The sequence below is a fragment of the Tarenaya hassleriana genome, unplaced genomic scaffold (assembly GCF_000463585.1).
Source record: "Tarenaya hassleriana unplaced genomic scaffold, ASM46358v1 Cleome8, whole genome shotgun sequence".
In the NCBI taxonomy this organism is placed as follows: Eukaryota; Viridiplantae; Streptophyta; class Magnoliopsida; order Brassicales; family Cleomaceae; genus Tarenaya; species Tarenaya hassleriana.
In genome coordinates this window covers 3,653,661-3,669,558 of record NW_010970490.1, presented here as the reverse complement: position 1 = coordinate 3,669,558, position 15,898 = coordinate 3,653,661, and the positions used below count along the sequence as shown (strand labels likewise).

Genomic DNA, 15,898 nt, shown 5'->3' with positions numbered 1-15,898 from the left:
CCGGAGGGTATGAATGCTCTTCACGCTGCTGCCAGATCCAACATTGATCCCGGTAATACCCATTCTCTTACTGTATTTTCTTGTATTTACCGTTTCAGTTTATGCATAAGCTGTAAATTTTGGTAGGTTTCACAAGAAAATTAGTTGAGAGAAGACCAGAGATGATCAAAGAAGCAGATGCAATAGGATGGACCCCTCTTCACTATTCAGCGTGGCTCGGCAAGATTGAGATTACACGAATCTTTCTGCAACATGACACGATGGCTGCTTATGCGCCTGACAAAGAGGGGCAATGCCCTCTTCATCTGGCTGCATCCGCAGGTCACGTCGACATCTTTAAAGAGCTTGTCCATCACTGTCCTTACGTCTGGGAAATACTCGACAGTAAGGACAGGACAGCTCTCCACTTGGCAGTCATATCGGGAAGGCGAGGTATTGTGGACTGTGTTCTGGAGAAACCGGAGTTTCAGTTTCTTTTGAACGAACACGACGGAGAAGGGAATACACCTCTTCATCTGGCGGTTATCCACGATCGCCATCCCTTAATCTGGCTTCTTTCACAGGACAAGCAAGTGGATAAGCATGCTATGAATAACAATTCCTCGACTGCCATTGATCTCTTTTATTCCGAGAACAAAGAGGTAGTTGTGTTTTGTTTTTCCCTGGTTATGTCGGCTCTTCTGGAATTTGATGAGGAACTTTATGAACCGCCTTTTTTACTCATGAAGCAATACCTGTTTGATTTCTAGATTCATTTCCGGTCAGCAATAGCATATTACTCGTTGAGGAAATACTTCAGAATGAAATTACCATCAGAAGATCGAGAAAACGAAGAAAAGACTGGAAAGAGCAAGAGACGAGATGGAAGGAGGGACAACGCAATGTACGAGGTCCATCTAGTAGTGGCGGTTCTCGTTGCAACGGTGGCATTCGCTGCAGCATTTCAATTGCCCGGTGGCTATGAAACCGACGGACCCGGGAAAGGAACGCCTGTATTGATGGATAAACCGGCTTTCAAATGTTTCTTGGTGTTCGACACTATCGCATTCTGCTTCTCGGTTGCCGCTGTGTATTTCGTATACTACGCCTCTAGAGACGGGTTCCATGGCCGTCCCGTTTTCCTTGACACCGCTGCCGTGCTGATGATCGTGTCATTGGTCGCAATGGCATCAGCCTTTGTGTCGGGAGTGTACCTTATGTCGGCAAAATCCAGAGGAATAGCTGTTGTCCCATTTCTGATGGTCGGGATCTTCCTCTTGCACGCTCTCGTCTACTGGTTCGTTGATCCTCGCGGCACTTACATTCGTTGGCTCGAACCCACCAGACAGCGTTTCAGATATCTCTTCTTCAAGAACTCGCTGTTCCGCAATTTCGTATTCAGATAAATTGCCTTGTACGTAGTTGCGGTTGTTGTTATTGCACTTACTATTGGCCAGAAGGTTCACTTGATCGATTATTATTTGTGAAATTCTGTCGTTTTTCCTGCTGTTCTGTAATGTTAGTGGACCGGCATACCAAACTGGCTTTGATTTGAATCAGGAACTCTTTTTTTTTTTTTTTATAATGTTGGAATTCTTGTTTCTATACCAACGTTGTTAAACACGTTTCATTAAATATCAACAATATTCAAGGTAATATGATTGTCATATGTGTCCCCTTGTTTTCAAAAAAAAAATATACACATTAGTTTGGTTTTTTTATTAAAAGTTTAATATCTTAATTTGTTTTTATCTAATATAAACGTAAAATTAATATTACTTGATTAGATAATGGAATCTAATATTAATCGTAAAATCATGTGACTTCGGTATTATGCATCTATATCAGTGCATGGTTATCAATATATGTACTTTTAAAATTAAACTAAAACAAAGAAATGAATAATAGGATTCAATATATCATAAACTATATATGGATATATGGATGTTATTACGTTGCAAAACATTCCATTGAGCTAACGTTGTAAAATAGTGTTATTACATGGTATCTATATGCGAATCTCAAATAAATTTATGCTAAAATACGATTATCATTCCGAGAAATTAATAAATATTGTTTTTTCATTAGACAAAACACTATCATATTGCAAAAAAAAATCAAAACATGCAAAAATAAATAAATAAATTTCTCCCAGGCCCATAAGAAGAGATCTGGCCCATTTGAGAAAGGGCAAAATGGAAAATAAAATACCCAGACCACCAGGAGACCAACACGCGTCAGAGTGTCATTGGCTATGATCGCCACCCAACGCTATTTAAACAGGCCACCACTCCCAACGGTTCTCTAATTTAATTTTCTAAGAAACCAAACAAGGCACTTTCTTGCTTTCAAGAAAGTAAGGGAAACGATAGGATCGACGCAAAGCGACGAAGAAAAAAGAAGACTGAGAGTGAATGAGAATGGCGATGGGGGTTGCCACACCAATTCCGGCACCGACGGCCGCGACATCAGCGCCGGAAAGCAATGTAGTCGCGCCGGAAAGCAAGCGTCCAAATACCAAGAAGACGTTGTTCTTCTTCGTTAATCTCTCCAAGGTACTTTGTTTTGTCCTGTTTGAATACTCGACTTTTCATCGGATCTGTGTTTTCTTTTTGTGGAGTTCTTTTCGAATTCGCGACTGATCCACTCATAGATCTGCTTAATGAAAGTTAGTCTGCAGTAACGTATAAATTAATCGATAGTCTCTTCGATTTCGTGGAGTTTATTTGACATATCTAAGTGGTTTCATGTCGGATAGTGGAGCAGCGAGGTTTACAGAATGGGTTGTCTCCAACCCTAAACCTAGTAAGATGTCAGAAGAAGGCTGAGTTAGTCGGTATGTGCTCCAATGAAAAACTGTGCAAGGTATCAAAGAAGAAGGAAGACATTGATTCTCTTGGTTGGTTCTGTATCTTGTTGATTCTTTTTGGGAGATGATCAGGGATCAATATTCTCCAAGGCAACCGATTGCTCGACACCGTCTGTTCGTTTCTACGAGCCGTATTTGTCGAAATCCCATTCGCCAATTCGCGTAGAAGAGTCTTTGACGATGTTTCGAGAGCATTTTTGTTGCAGAGACACATTCAGCAGCGCAACGAGGTCGAGCTCTCTGCTTTTGGAAAGTCTAGATTTTACTGAAATCATACATCTATTCCATTCTATGCCTCCTAAGTCACTTTTGAACGTCGTTGTCTTTTCATAGATATCACAACGGTGGTTACAATCGCTGAGATTTTCAAGAACAACGGACTCGCTACAGAGAAAAGTGAGAAAAAAACTCCCATCTGTGCCGACATTTTAGGTCGGAAACTCGACTTTCTGCTCTTGTTTCGGCTTTGCCAAAAAAAAGAAAAAAAAAAGCAGAAGTTGTGACATCCATGGCAGGGATGAAAGATGAGAACGAAGGGCGAATAGTTCAGAAGGCAAAGGTGAATCTTTTTTTTTTCCTGTCACATCTTGATTTTATCTATTTGTCTTCGTTAAAATTTTGCCTGTCACTTGTAGATCGAGATTGTGTTGGGGAAATCAAGAATTCCAGACAAATAATTCCGACATTAGGAACTAGCCACAGTCAGATCATTACAAAAATCAAAACCCGAATCGTCGTTTCAGAGTTTTGCTATGCTTTCTGTATGTTTCATGGGTTTAGAGAACAAGATTGTTGGGGTTTATTGAAGAGTTGGAGTTCGGAATTAGTAGTAATTCCCGTAATGATCTTCTATCAGCATGTTTGATTTTCTGTCTTGTTTCATTGAGTTTGAGAGTGTGGGATTCGGTTAAACCTGGATCCAAACAAACTCATCAAGAAGTGGAGGCGAAGAGTCAACTTGAATGTGTTTTTTAGGAAATTTTATACGCAGGAAAGAAGGAGGCAAAACCCCAAAAAGCCTAAGAGACAAGAGATCAAACAAAAGGCGTTGACGGTGTGGTATCATCCCCGACGACGTCAACGCTGACGCGGAAGACAAGATTTGTTAGAACACAAGACCAGAGCCCTTCGATTTGAAACTGCGGAACTTAAGCTGTATCTAAACCTTTTAGTTTAATCTGCAATTATTCACATCGGTAAGTTTGCTTGCAAGAAATATAGGACATGGTCTGATGCGCCTTAGATTGCAGTGGTTGTGTTTCCATTCATGTTCTCTTGATTGCAGTGGTTGTAATTGATTGTTGATTTTCTGATTTGGAGGAGACTAGGTTCTGATTTTGTGGGTGATTTGTTCCTAATTTTTGTGGATCTTCTATTACTTCAACAGTTCATGGACTGGACATTGTTTGAAGCGGCCGAGGAAGGGAAAACTGATGTCTTTAACCAACCCAAGTTTTCTCCGACACAGTTTGATAAGGTAACACCTCAAAACAACAATGTTCTTCACGTTGCTGCCAAGTATGACAGGAAGGATTTCACCGAGGCCGTACTCAGACTTTGCCCATCTCTCCTACTGGGAACAAACACAAAAGGCGATACTCCACTCCATGTAGCTGCTACTGTAGGTTCCTTCCAAGTTTCAAGATCGATGGTCAGTTCAGGCAACCAGGTAACTTCAGATGTCGAGAACTTGACGATGGACACACAGAAGCAGTTACTGAGGTCGAAAAATAAGCGGGGGGAGACTGCATTGCACGTTGCATTGAAGAATGGTCACATCGATGTGGCAAAATTCCTGGTGGAAGAAGATTCTCATTTATTGGATATGACCGACAATGACAATGTAACGCCTTTGTTCTTGGCTATGGAAAGAGGGTTTTCTTCTCTTGTGGATCATATCTTGGAAACATCTCCTTCTGCTTCAGCAGTTGGACCAAAGGGTATGAACGCTCTGCACGCTGCTGTCAGTTCCGACATTGATCCCGGTAATGCCCGTTCTCTTACTGTATTTTCTTGTATTTACCGTTTCAGTTTATGCATAAGCTGTAAAATTTGGTAGGTTTCACAAGAAAAATGGTTGAGAGAAGACCAGAGATGATCAAAGAAGCAGATGCAATAGGATGGACCCCTCTTCACTATTCAGCGTGGCTCGGCAAGATTGAGATTACACGAATCTTTCTGCAACACGACACGACGGCTGCTTATGCGCCTGACAAAGACGGGCAATGCCCTCTTCATCTGGCTGCATCCGCTGGTCACGTCGACGTCTTTAAAGAGCTCGTCCATCACTGTCCTTACGTCTGGGAAATACTTGACGGTAAGGACAGGACAGCTCTCCACTCGGCCGTCATATCGGGAAGACGAGGTATTGTGGACTGTGTTCTGGAGAAACCGGAGCTTCTGTTTCTTTTGAACGAATGTGACGGAGAAGGGAATACACCTCTTCATCTGGCGGTTATCCACAAGCACCATGCCTTAATCTTGCTTCTTTCGCGCAACAAGCAAGTGGATAAGCATGCTATGAATAACAATTCCTCGACTGCCATTGATCTCTTTTATTCCGAGACCAAAGAGGTAGTCGTGTTTTGTTTTTCCCTGGTTATGTTGCTCTACCGGAAGTTGAGGAACCTTAAGAAGAAGAACTTCCTTTTTTGCTCGATAGTTTGTACTCATGCAGCGAAACCTGTTTGATTTTTAGTTTGGTTTCAAGGCAGCAATGGCATACTACTCATTGAGGAAATACTTCAGAGTGAAATTACCATCAGAAGATCGAGAAAACGAAGAAAATACTAGAGAGAGCAGGAGAAGAGATGAAGGGAGGGATGGCGCAATGTACGAGGTCCACCTAATAGTTGCGGTTCTCGTTGCAACGGTGACATTCGCCGCAGCATTTCAATTGCCCGGTGGCTATGAAACCGACGGACCCGAGAAAGGTACGCCTGTATTGTTGGGTAAACCGGCTTTCAAATGTTTCTTGGTGTTCGACACTATCGCATTCTGCTTCTCGGTCGCCGTTGTGTATTTTCTATATTACGCCTCTAGAGACGGGTTCCGTGGCCGTTCCGCTTTCCTTTACACCGCGGCTGTGCTGATGATCGTGTCATTGCTCGCAATGGCATCGGCCTTTGTGTCGGGAGTGTACCTTATGTCGGTAAAATCCAGAGGAATAGCTGTTGTTCCATTTCTGGTGGTCGGGTTCTTCGTCTTGCACGCTTTCGTCTACTGGTTCGTTGATCCTCGTGGCACTTATGTCCATGGGCTCGAATGCACCAGGCAGCATTTCAGGTATTTCTTCTTCAAGAACCCGCTGTTCCACAGTTTCGTATACAAATAAATTGCCCTGTACATAGTCGTGATTGTTGTTATTGCACTTACTATTGGCCAGAAAGTTCACTGATTGATCGCTGTAACTGTGAAAAGCTATTAATGTTTTCAGCTGTAATGGGAACAGTGTATCGTATGTATGATACATTACATATTGGAATGAGACCAGGAAAACCTCATATGAACAAAACAGAATATAAAGAGAGAGTGGCGAGGCGATGGAAAAGCTGGAAACTTTTAATAGCATAGCGAAAGTGCTACCGATTCTGGTTTCTGGGTTCGATCCATTTCCGTCACCTGACAGAGTTATCACTGCCCATGCTCTTCAGAATGAACAAGACAAGACACAGCCAGGTGTACGAATCGAGAGACTTACACGCAAAGGTACAAGTGACAGGGAGAAGTGGCCGTGTGGTCAAATGGGTGCGGCACAAGTTGTTCTGAAATGGCCCGTCTGGTTGCACCGGCTGCAGTGAACGACCCGTTTCGCCCTTCCCCTGTCTTCGGCTCTAACCCGCCTTTTCCTCGGCCGACCAGGCAGCCTCAGCGACTTTGGCGGGTTTATTACAACCTCGAGGGCGGCTTTGTTCACGGTCTGATCCTCATCGGACAACTCCCTCCACAGGCTTTTGTCTGGAATCGGATGGATCGTCTGAGAATACGTCTTCCTGTACGTTGCCACGGTGAAACAGCTCTCAGTGAACCTGTGGACATTTTGTCTGCAAGAGAGAAGAGCCGCCACTGTGTGTGCACATGGTAAACCGTACAGCTGCCAACCTCGGCAAAGACAGCATCGGTTCCTGATGTCTACGATGTTGTTTCCTTCATGGGATATGACTTCAAACTCGGCTTCGTTGGCTCGAAGAACTTGGTAGGTCCGTGCCTGTTCAAGGGCCTCGGCTACACGTCTTTCTGCTGACGGGACGAGTATCGAAGTCCACTGCATGCTAGTTTCACGACGCTCGTTGAACCAAGTCATTAGTTGTCTTCTGATGCATTCCATCATCTGGATAATAGGAAGTCCAGATGCTTCGGCAATCCACGAATTCAAGGATTCGACGATATTCGCAGTTAGATGGCCGAAGCGTTGGCCCTCAAAGTATGCCGTCGCCCATAAACGAGGCGGAATCCGTCGGATCCAGTAAGCTGCATCTTGTGAGATCTCTTCAATCTCCAGAATTTTGCCCTCGAATTCGATCACGGTTAGAGCTTGAGCTGCTTCCCAGAGGAGATTGACTAACATAGTGTTGTTGAACTCTTTGCGAAAGCTTTCGCTCAGATGGTGCATGCAGAAGCCGTGGAACGCGGTCGGGAAATTCTGCTCCACACCCTCCACAATGCCCTTTTGCCTGTCTGACAAAATCGTCAGCCTTGGCATGTTTTCTGTGTTGGTTTCCAGAAGGTTATGGAGTTCACACAGAAACCACATCCAGTTCTCGTCATTCTCTTCATCAACAACACCAAATGCCAACGGAAACAGAGCACCGTCCCCATCAAAGCCAGTCGCGAGAAGCAACGTACCGAGGTATTTGCTCTTCAGATAAGTCCTGTCCAGTCCAAGAAGGGGTCGACATGCGTTCAGAAACCCATAAATCGATGCTTGAAAGGATATGAAGAGACGTTGGAAGCAATCGTCTGCCGGGTTTCCGTAGACCGAAGCAATGCTTCCCGGGTTCGTCCTCTTAACCTGCTCGCAATACTGAGGAAGCAGCCTATACCCTTCTTCAAAGGATCCACGCATGGCAGCCATGATTCTTTCCTTCCCTCGCCAAGCTTGTTTGTATGATAACGTAATCCCGTGAACCCGGTGAATCTCTTCAAGAATCTCCTTCGGCTTGCAATTAGGATTCTCTCGAAGACGTTGCTCCACAGAGCTGGCAACCCATTGAACCGAAGCTTGCTGGTGACCGAGATGATTTATTCCTCCACATGTATGGGATTCGTGGATTGTCCTGATCGTGAAATTCGGTACCCCCGGGAGCTTTGCGGCATGAACCCTCCATGGACATCCCTCGGTTGCACACTTAGCCGTGAAACGGGTCTTGTCAGATTTTATGGTTTGCATTTCAAAATGTTGAGCTATGGCCATATCCCTCAGTGCCCTACGACAACTCTTCACGTCAGGAAACTCTTGCCCGACCAAAAACTGGTAACTTGACTCCGCAGAAAGGGCTCGGGCCTGTAGGACCGGGGTACTAACAACGAGCTGAGAATCCATATCTTCAGTAATATCCAATTCTTGACTTTGATCGACGGCGGCTAGCTCCATATTATCATCTAGTTCATGGTTATCGCCAACCACCAACTGATGGTTATCCGACAAAGCGAGATCGTGGTTCTGAGAGGAAAGCACCAGATCGTGATCGCCATGTTCGGGCTTTTGATCCACCTTGATGTCGGCCTCGTGCCCGTATCCGTGATCGCCCTCCCCCACGTGATCTTGACTATGTCCTAAGCCTAGCTCATGATCATGCGGGTATCCTAAACCTAATTCATGATCATGATGGGCCTGTCCTAAATCCATACTGTGGCCTCGCCCCAACTCCAAGTCATGGTTTTGCCGAAGCCCCAGGTTATGGTCGTGGCCAAGCATCAATGACTGGGCTTGCCCAATAGCTACACTACGATTCTGCCGAAGGATTAAATCACGATTTGCCATCGCTAAAAGCCACCGTTTTACCCCCTGCAATACAGGAAGAGACATTACGTTCAGAGAACACGATATGATAATCTAACATCATCAACATCAATATCGCCTTAATCCCCAAGTTTAATTGAAGATTCAGCATAAATATCACGAATCCCAAAAGAAAATACCATAGCCTTAACTTACCTTTCAGATTCCAATTTGCAAAGCCAAAGGCTGAAAGCCTAGCATCAGAGACATATTCTGGGTGAAAATTTTTTTAAAAAAAAGGACCAAACTTTCAGAACTATCAAAGATTTAAGAAAGAAGTACGAAACAGAGTATGGAGCCTTATTCGCTCTCTTCAGACAGACAGCCAAAACTCAGATTATGTAACTACAGAACCAGAAGTATATACCAATTGTTGTGAGTAAACAAAACCTCGTGACCAATGGCATGTGCATTGAATTCGCCAAATAACGACGTGAACATCAAATCATCAACTGAACAGAGTGGCGAGGAGATGAAGAATCAAACCGAATGTGAAAAGGCGAATCCGACCACAAGGAATCTGAAAAAAGGGAAGAAAATTTACCAAACTCCAGAATTCCACACGAAGAACCGTAAAAACGCCGAGAAACCGATCTGGGTTGAACGAAAACAACCGAATACAGAAAAGCAAAACCACGGAACCCGTGTCAGAGAACTAGGGTTTCGTCGAGGATCTTCAACGGGAGCGGAGGGAGGGGGGATTTGGAAAGGAGAGCCGTTGGGGAATTTGGCGGGTAAGGAGAAATCGGGAATAAGGAAGGATTATAGGGGCAAAAAAAAGGAAGAGGGGAGACGAAGGAAGAGAGAAGGGTGGGATTGGGAATTACAGAAGGGGCAGAAGAGGGAGACATTAGGTTTTCTGGAGGAAATTACACTTTGCGATATGGAGAAGAAGGGTATTTATGTCATATATATCGCTCATTGATTCTCTCCTTTCTAAACTACCCTTTGTTTTTAGTAGTATCTACGGAATTGCCACAGCTTCCCAAGTCCAACTGCAAAAGGAAGGCCCAAATAGATTTGGGAAAGGGGAAGTTATGTATTAAATCGAATTCTTTATTTTTTAATACATCAGTTTTAAAATCTCATTTTAATATCCTCAAGATTTTCCAGTAAATGTTCAAGTGTTATGACATAAAAAAGAGAATGATGTTTTCAGTATAAAATATTGTACTTGTTGTCTGAAACCCTAAGCAAAACCAGAGACCAGATGTTCTTCTTCTTCTGAGCTCAGTTAAACATGCTTGGGAGAGGTCTCACCGCCATGAACGCATCCACCATCTGATATCAGAAACGCAGACAAGTTTTCAGTCTAGGGCCTTGAACCCTCTGATTAGGGTTTAGGGTTTCAATGTTTCTCGTTAGTTTTACCTCGTCGGTTACTGCAGCCCGAGCCCTGCGATGTCTCTCCACCATTTCTGTTAAAACCTCGATGAGTCGCTTCTTTACTTCTCCGGTTAGCATTCTTCCTGCTCCGTACTCCTGAGCCACTCGGATCGTGTTCGTTTTTTTTTTTAAATCAAGATGAACATAAGAAATATATATCTGTTCTCAAATAATCTCACACATAAATGGGTTCTTACCTTCTTTATGTGGTCAAGCTCAGAATCATCTTCTAGGAAGAAAGTTAGATACTTTACCGGTATGTCAACCTGGAAATATATAAGAGAGATTACGAGTGTCACTGGATCAATAGCACTAAGTATCATGATGAATCTTAACGAATATAATGGCAGCAAGAATCTGCGAGCAGTGTATAATGATCTTCAAGCATGTAAATCAGGATTTACTTTAGTTGCAAAGCTCAATTTCTATGTTAGGATACAGGATACGGGTTGGTAGTTTCCCAACATAAAACCGACTTCAGCAATGAACGCAACAGGAACAGAAAGCAGAATTGACAAACACAGAGTAAGCCGATAAGAACATTGGTACCTCGAGATTTGCTCCAAGCTGTCTGTGCTTCTCAATAGAATCTTGCCCACCACTAAATGCGTACCTGTTTATCTGCATATAGAAACAAAGCCAAGTCAGGATACATGATGCAATTATAAACCCTCCTTATTAAGAGTGGTATCTAATCGCCTAAAGTTCGAAATTCTGAAGCCAACACCACACATCGACTGTTTTTTCCTATACACTGTTCTCTCAATTCTAAAGACATTAGTTTTCCAATGGGACCAAATGACAGGAAGGACTCAGGGACATGCGAACATGACCAATGGGTATTGGGAACATATATGTAAGACAGGGTTGTTGCCAAAAACCAAAATGGATTGGCTGGCTACATAGATGTAATGGAACAGTGTTTGGGGAAGAATAAAAGTAACTTCAGAAATCACCTTGTTCTTAATGTCCTTTGCAGTATCGGTCACATAGATAGCAGAATTCGGGTCACTAGCAGACATTTTCCCATTCTCTCCCTGTCAAAAAGCGACCCATGTAGGTTCAACTTTCAGAAAGAGAAGAAAAAAAATGCTCCGACAATTGCACTGCTGCTAGACAACATTCAAGAAAACACTTGCCTGCAGAGCTGGAAAAAATGATGATTCGATAAGGGCAGGCTTGCTATAGCCTATCCGAGGGGCAACATCGCGGGTCATTCTAAAATAAGGATCCTGAAACAACCCAAAAGCAGGACTTGAAAATTTTATGAATTCCATTGTGACATTATTTTATCCTCCAAAACACAAGATGGTTAAGATCCAATTGAAAATTTGAAAAAAGACAACACACCTGGTCAATTGCACAAGGAATCAAGCACCGAAGATTGTCCTTGCCAGAGAAAAGATGAGGGAACGAACTTGGAAAAGACGGAACTGCCTGCAATAATATTGAAAAAAGCATAATGCAACTTAACTGCTGTTCATAAAATTACAAATTTAAAAAGTGCTGCTCGAAGAGAAGCATTTCATATATATATAAGCATTTGTCCATTAAGAAAGAAGCAAAACATGCTATAACAGCCTAGAAACAACAGATTGCATGCTTCGTTGCATTAGCACAAGTGTCACATATTTACAGGTGTTGAACTTACAAGGGAAAGGACATACCTGCACAGGAGGAAAACTGATTTTTCCAATATGATCTTCACCCGTAAAACCAAAGATTCCCATAGCCTAGAACAAGAATATTAAATGGGGAAAAGAATCAGGACTACAAAGCAGGTGTACAGCATCTCAGCAACGTTGTGCCATCCAAGGAGAAGCAAAAGATAGTCACCTTATTAAGTGTGACACACTTGGCAACCTTCACCATATTTTTATAGAAAGAACTGCACAGAAGTTTTTGGCATAGAATCAGCTAAAGGCAGTATGATATGAACATGAAGACAAATTCCTACGTTGATTTCAACGTGCCAGATATTGCATAAGCAAAAATCATCTTTGGCAAAGCGGGCAGGATACGTGGAGCATGCACGACCAAACAAGGAGCAATACTTAGGCCAAACTTGGAGTTAAAATTTCTACTAAGCCATAGAGTTCCTTCAACTAGTACAGAAGCAGAAACAGGAGGATAACAGATAATGCTACCCATCTTTGCAAAGATTTCAAAGGTGACTTTGTTTTTGGTGAAATTTCAAATGTGACTTACCCGCCAACATAGTCAAAATCGGAGAAAATGAAGGTCCTTGATACATCGAAACCACAGGCAATAATATCTTTAGCGTTTTCTCTGGCAAGTCTTTGGCTTTCCTCCACCGATAAGTTTTTCCACATGCATTTCTCATCATCCGTAAGCTGTATAACTAGGGGAACCTTGAAGGCTTCTTGCAAGTATCTGCAATACATATCGAGTATAAAGGGCAAGCGAAATCTCCGAAACCATCCTCGCATTACCCAGTAACTTCATACTTGAGGCGTTAACATCAGCTACAACGTGGAATTTCACTCACTTGGTGAACATGAAAGGAATCAAATGCCCCAAGTGCAGAGCTTCCGACGAAGGTCCTCTTCCGGTGTAAAGATAGAACTTGTCTCCTCGCTCATACGCATCCAATATCTCATTGAAATCCCTAATCCCAACAGTTAAAACAACCAAAGACATAAACTTTCAAAATACCCAAGTATGCAACAACAAAAAATGTCGATCAGCAAAACAGAAGCAAGCTTAATTTCGAACCGGTGAGCGAAAAACACGCCGCGGCGGAGGAAGACGTGAGGAGGGCGGGAAGTCAGTCTCTCAACTCGATCGACCATCGACTGATCGAGCCTCTGGCAACCAAACTTGTCAATCAGCTTATCGTAATCGATTTTCCCGCCGTCCTTGGCGGAGACTTCCCATGGATTCACCACCTGCTCCGAGGATTCGGACTCCACCTCCCGCCTCTCCATTTCCATCGCTAAGGCGAAAACCTAGAAACGCACTCAAATTCAACGGATTCGGCCAATGTAAAAGCAAGTAAGAATACTGAATTCGAATAATCATCAGTCGAAAGAAATTGAAGGCATTGTCACCTGAGATTACCCGGAGGATTTTTCCGGTAATCACACGGCGGCGGAGGGACTAGGGGTTAGAAGTGAGGAAGAAGAACAAAAGAGGACTCAGATCAAGTGTTTGTTTGCTAATCAGGGCATAAGATTCTTAACACTTTATCAATTATTCCCAAAACTTTTAAACGTGACAAAATCACCCAATTCCAGCGATTCGTCAGTGAGTGAGGGGCCGACGACAGGACCAAACCACATCTTAAATCGTGTGGGAGAATCTGAATCTGATTCTGATTTGGACCAAAGCGAAACTTTTGGGCAATGAAAAAAATAAAAGTCATGTGGCCCAAGTCCATGAATATTACAGGTGAGGCTCAAACATTACAAGCATCTAGTATTATAACACGTTTAATATATTTATCTATTTGTTCATTCTTTTTTTTTTCTTGGGGGGTCTGATTCAGTTATTTTAAAATCTACCAAAAAAAAATTATTATTTTTAATTTTTAGATCTAATTTTACATGAAGAAAGATCCGGTTATATTTAATATTAGAATGATATGTATTTCCGCTAAATACCTATGTTGTTATGGTAATGGAAATTAGCAAAGGGAAAGAAGGAAACAAAACGGCACGAAGTTTGAAGGTGAAAGGGAAGGATAGGGAGATGGGGGTGGGGTCCCTGAAGCCATTGGTATTCATGAAAACGGAAACCCCAATGAACGATGTGACGTTTCATTGCCAGAAGGAAGATAAAAGCATTCACATGTGATTTGTGTCATACCCCCACCCTTCTTTAATTTTATTTTTTATTTTTTATTATTTTTTTTTTGGTTTAATGTGCTTTGTATTTTTTATTTTTTATTTATTCATTCCTCTTTTTCACCAATTCTATCATCTACACGACACCCAAAAATCAGTCAAATCATGCAAAAGGCTATACTTTCCCACATATATTCGAAACCATATTATATATAAATATATATATTATACACGTAGAGCCCTAGATTGGTTCAAGACTGCTATTCTTGGTTGTACATGAGAAATATCTGCACCATTTCCAATACGGATAGGGATGCTTATTATTCGATTTTAAAACTATAGGGTTTGGATATGTGATAATCGGATATTGGATGGCATTACTTTATATACATATTTAACACTAGTATTGTGTATCTATCCCGTGTATAAAACTATCCATTGGGCACATTACGTATTCGTGTATATATATACATACAGATATCAAGGACATGATCCACAATGCTTTTGTATATGTATTTAATTTTGATAGAACGAAAAATTAGGACAGAACAGAAATTGAAATTTAAGAAACTAATATATATATATATAACTGAAATGAATGGTGTGAAAGAGGAGAGGGGATGGTCCATTGGTCCTATGAAACAGTGGAGATGGGGACACATGTGTTTCCTTGTATGGATGCCAAACTTGGGAATACATTTACTATTTACTCCTTCTACCACTATATATATTTCATTAAAATCCTTCATTAATTGGTTTGAATACAGAGTTTGGACCATACATCCCCTCAGTCTTATTAATTATTTCATGGCATTTATTCAAAAGAATTGTTATGAATATATATATATATATGGGTGTGATTTCTGTTCCGGTTTTTTCCTTTTTTTTAAAAAAAAAAAAAAGCTATGTTCGATTCTACATCAAAGTTTGTTTTGAATTCTATTATCATTAAAGAATTATTGGTTTTTGTACAAATGGTTATGTTTTTATTCGGTTTAAAATTAGATCATGTTTTTTTTATTTCGTTAGTACATAACGTTTAAAAATATCATATCTAATTAGTTTGATTGAATTTAGATATAATTATAAATTAGTTTATTCGGTTTGGTTGTATAACCGAATCAAAAAGTGTATTAGTAGTTTATACCAATTGCCATAGCCACCAAATTCTTACGAGCTGGACACCAAAAAAGACTATATATTTTGATTCTATCTTATTTTTATGGATAATTATTTTAATTATATCCCATACAATTCGATATATTGTTTTATTCCGGTTGGATTTAATGAACTAAACAGGCTAACAATTACTGTACTATTATATTTTTAAGAGTGTTGTTTTTAAGAATTAAAAGAACCAGCTTAATCACTATTTTACCAGTTTAAAATTTTTCAATTCATTATTTAATAGGAAAATTAGTAATAATCTACATTAGATTTTCCAATAAAATTCAGACATCAATGCAATAAAAAAGTTTATAGTTATTATTTAGAAGTTAAAACCATGATGAGAAAAGTATTCGACACATTCAAATTATAAGGGTAAACAGTTTACTTACAGACAATTAATTTGGTTCCCTACGTAGTACTCCTGTCACATCTATGTAGTTCCCGCCTTACAAACACACACACACATATATACATATATATAACTATGTGTGCATGTACGCATACGTGTGAAAGTGATATGATAGGATTTAGAGAGAGAGAGGGGGGAAGAGAGAGAGAGAGAGAGAGAGAGAGAGAGAGAGAGAGAGAGGGCATTGAAGGGGTCTTAGGGCACAAGTGAGAGAGGCTCCCTAACCACCCATCATGTTAGGGTTTATGGGAGCATCGTTGTTTTTTACCATTACGTAA

General features: G+C 41.3%; 4 protein-coding genes across 17 annotated transcripts in view; 2 read left to right on the top strand and 2 right to left on the bottom strand.

Moving 5' to 3' along the window:
- The window catches only part of LOC104803112 (protein ACCELERATED CELL DEATH 6-like), a 3,338-nt gene extending 1,803 nt beyond the window's left edge, over window positions 1-1,535 (top strand). Inside the window, exons 3-5 of the mRNA XM_010526987.2 lie at window positions 7-52; window positions 127-641; window positions 750-1,535. Of these exons, the coding sequence (XP_010525289.1) occupies window positions 7-52; window positions 127-641; window positions 750-1,385 (1,197 nt within the window). The 3' untranslated portion in view covers window positions 1,386-1,535. The remainder of the gene's footprint in view (window positions 1-6; window positions 53-126; window positions 642-749) is intronic.
- Window positions 1,536-2,308: 773 nt separating this feature from the next.
- LOC104802840 (protein ACCELERATED CELL DEATH 6-like) lies at window positions 2,309-6,317 on the top strand. Of its 6 annotated transcripts, XM_019201209.1 has the most exons (8): window positions 2,309-2,534; window positions 2,738-3,078; window positions 3,182-3,280; window positions 3,364-3,407; window positions 3,824-4,044; window positions 4,236-4,833; window positions 4,908-5,422; window positions 5,547-6,317. In XM_019201209.1, exons 6-8 carry the CDS (start codon window positions 4,239-4,241, stop codon window positions 6,180-6,182), a joined length of 1,746 nt encoding a protein of 581 aa, XP_019056754.1. In that variant the 5' UTR covers window positions 2,309-2,534; window positions 2,738-3,078; window positions 3,182-3,280; window positions 3,364-3,407; window positions 3,824-4,044; window positions 4,236-4,238; the 3' UTR covers window positions 6,183-6,317. The 6 variants fall into 6 exon arrangements, with proteins under 6 accessions (XP_019056754.1, XP_019056753.1, XP_010524928.1 ...); XM_019201208.1 differs by having other exon boundaries at window positions 3,182-3,407; window positions 3,840-4,044; XM_010526626.2 differs by lacking the exon at window positions 3,824-4,044 and having other exon boundaries at window positions 3,182-3,407; window positions 5,559-6,317.
- On the bottom strand, window positions 6,096-9,740 carry LOC104802842. 8 transcript variants are annotated; one of them, XM_010526642.1, is made up of 3 exons: window positions 9,006-9,740; window positions 6,549-8,855; window positions 6,096-6,188 (listed from the first exon to the last, which is right to left on the bottom strand). In XM_010526642.1, exon 2 carries the CDS (start codon window positions 8,829-8,831, stop codon window positions 6,588-6,590), a length of 2,244 nt encoding a protein of 747 aa, XP_010524944.1. In that variant the 5' UTR covers window positions 8,832-8,855; window positions 9,006-9,740; the 3' UTR covers window positions 6,096-6,188; window positions 6,549-6,587. The 8 variants fall into 8 exon arrangements, with proteins under 8 accessions (XP_010524944.1, XP_010524943.1, XP_010524938.1 ...); XM_010526641.1 differs by lacking the exon at window positions 6,096-6,188 and adding an exon at window positions 6,243-6,469; XM_010526636.2 differs by lacking the exon at window positions 6,096-6,188 and having other exon boundaries at window positions 6,243-8,855; window positions 9,006-9,062; window positions 9,217-9,739.
- Window positions 9,741-9,932: 192 nt separating this feature from the next.
- LOC104802839 (tryptophan--tRNA ligase, cytoplasmic) lies at window positions 9,933-13,444 on the bottom strand. Of its 2 annotated transcripts, none has more exons than XM_010526624.2 (13): window positions 13,317-13,444; window positions 12,972-13,204; window positions 12,745-12,864; window positions 12,444-12,629; window positions 12,072-12,123; window positions 11,903-11,968; window positions 11,586-11,672; window positions 11,375-11,467; window positions 11,192-11,272; window positions 10,785-10,856; window positions 10,433-10,501; window positions 10,221-10,331; window positions 9,933-10,130 (listed from the first exon to the last, which is right to left on the bottom strand). In XM_010526624.2, exons 2-13 carry the CDS (start codon window positions 13,187-13,189, stop codon window positions 10,080-10,082), a joined length of 1,206 nt encoding a protein of 401 aa, XP_010524926.1. In that variant the 5' UTR covers window positions 13,190-13,204; window positions 13,317-13,444; the 3' UTR covers window positions 9,933-10,079. The 2 variants fall into 2 exon arrangements, with proteins under 2 accessions (XP_010524926.1, XP_010524925.1); XM_010526623.2 differs by having other exon boundaries at window positions 13,307-13,443.
- Between the last annotated feature and the right edge of the window lie 2,454 nt (window positions 13,445-15,898).

Excerpts from the sequence above, each read along its gene's own strand:
- LOC104802839 (XM_010526624.2), bottom strand. The coding sequence starts at position 13,189 with ATGGAAATGGAGAGGCGGGAGGTGGAGTCCGAATCCTCGGAGCAGGTG. Across the intron at positions 12,865-12,971 it reads GGCGTGTTTTTCGCTCACCG|GGATTTCAATGAGATATTGG; the intron begins GTTCGAAATTAA and ends TGTTGGGATTAG. Across the intron at positions 11,273-11,374 it reads CATTTTTTCCAGCTCTGCAG|GGAGAGAATGGGAAAATGTC; the intron begins GCAAGTGTTTTC and ends GCTTTTTGACAG.
- LOC104802840 (XM_010526625.2), top strand. The coding sequence starts at position 3,357 with ATGGCAGGGATGAAAGATGAGAACGAAGGGCGAATAGTTCAGAAGGCA. Across the intron at positions 4,834-4,907 it reads CAGTTCCGACATTGATCCCG|GTTTCACAAGAAAAATGGTT; the intron begins GTAATGCCCGTT and ends AAAATTTGGTAG. Across the intron at positions 5,423-5,546 it reads TTTATTCCGAGACCAAAGAG|TTTGGTTTCAAGGCAGCAAT; the intron begins GTAGTCGTGTTT and ends TTTGATTTTTAG.
- LOC104802842 (XM_010526642.1), bottom strand. The coding sequence starts at position 8,831 with ATGGCAAATCGTGATTTAATCCTTCGGCAGAATCGTAGTGTAGCTATT.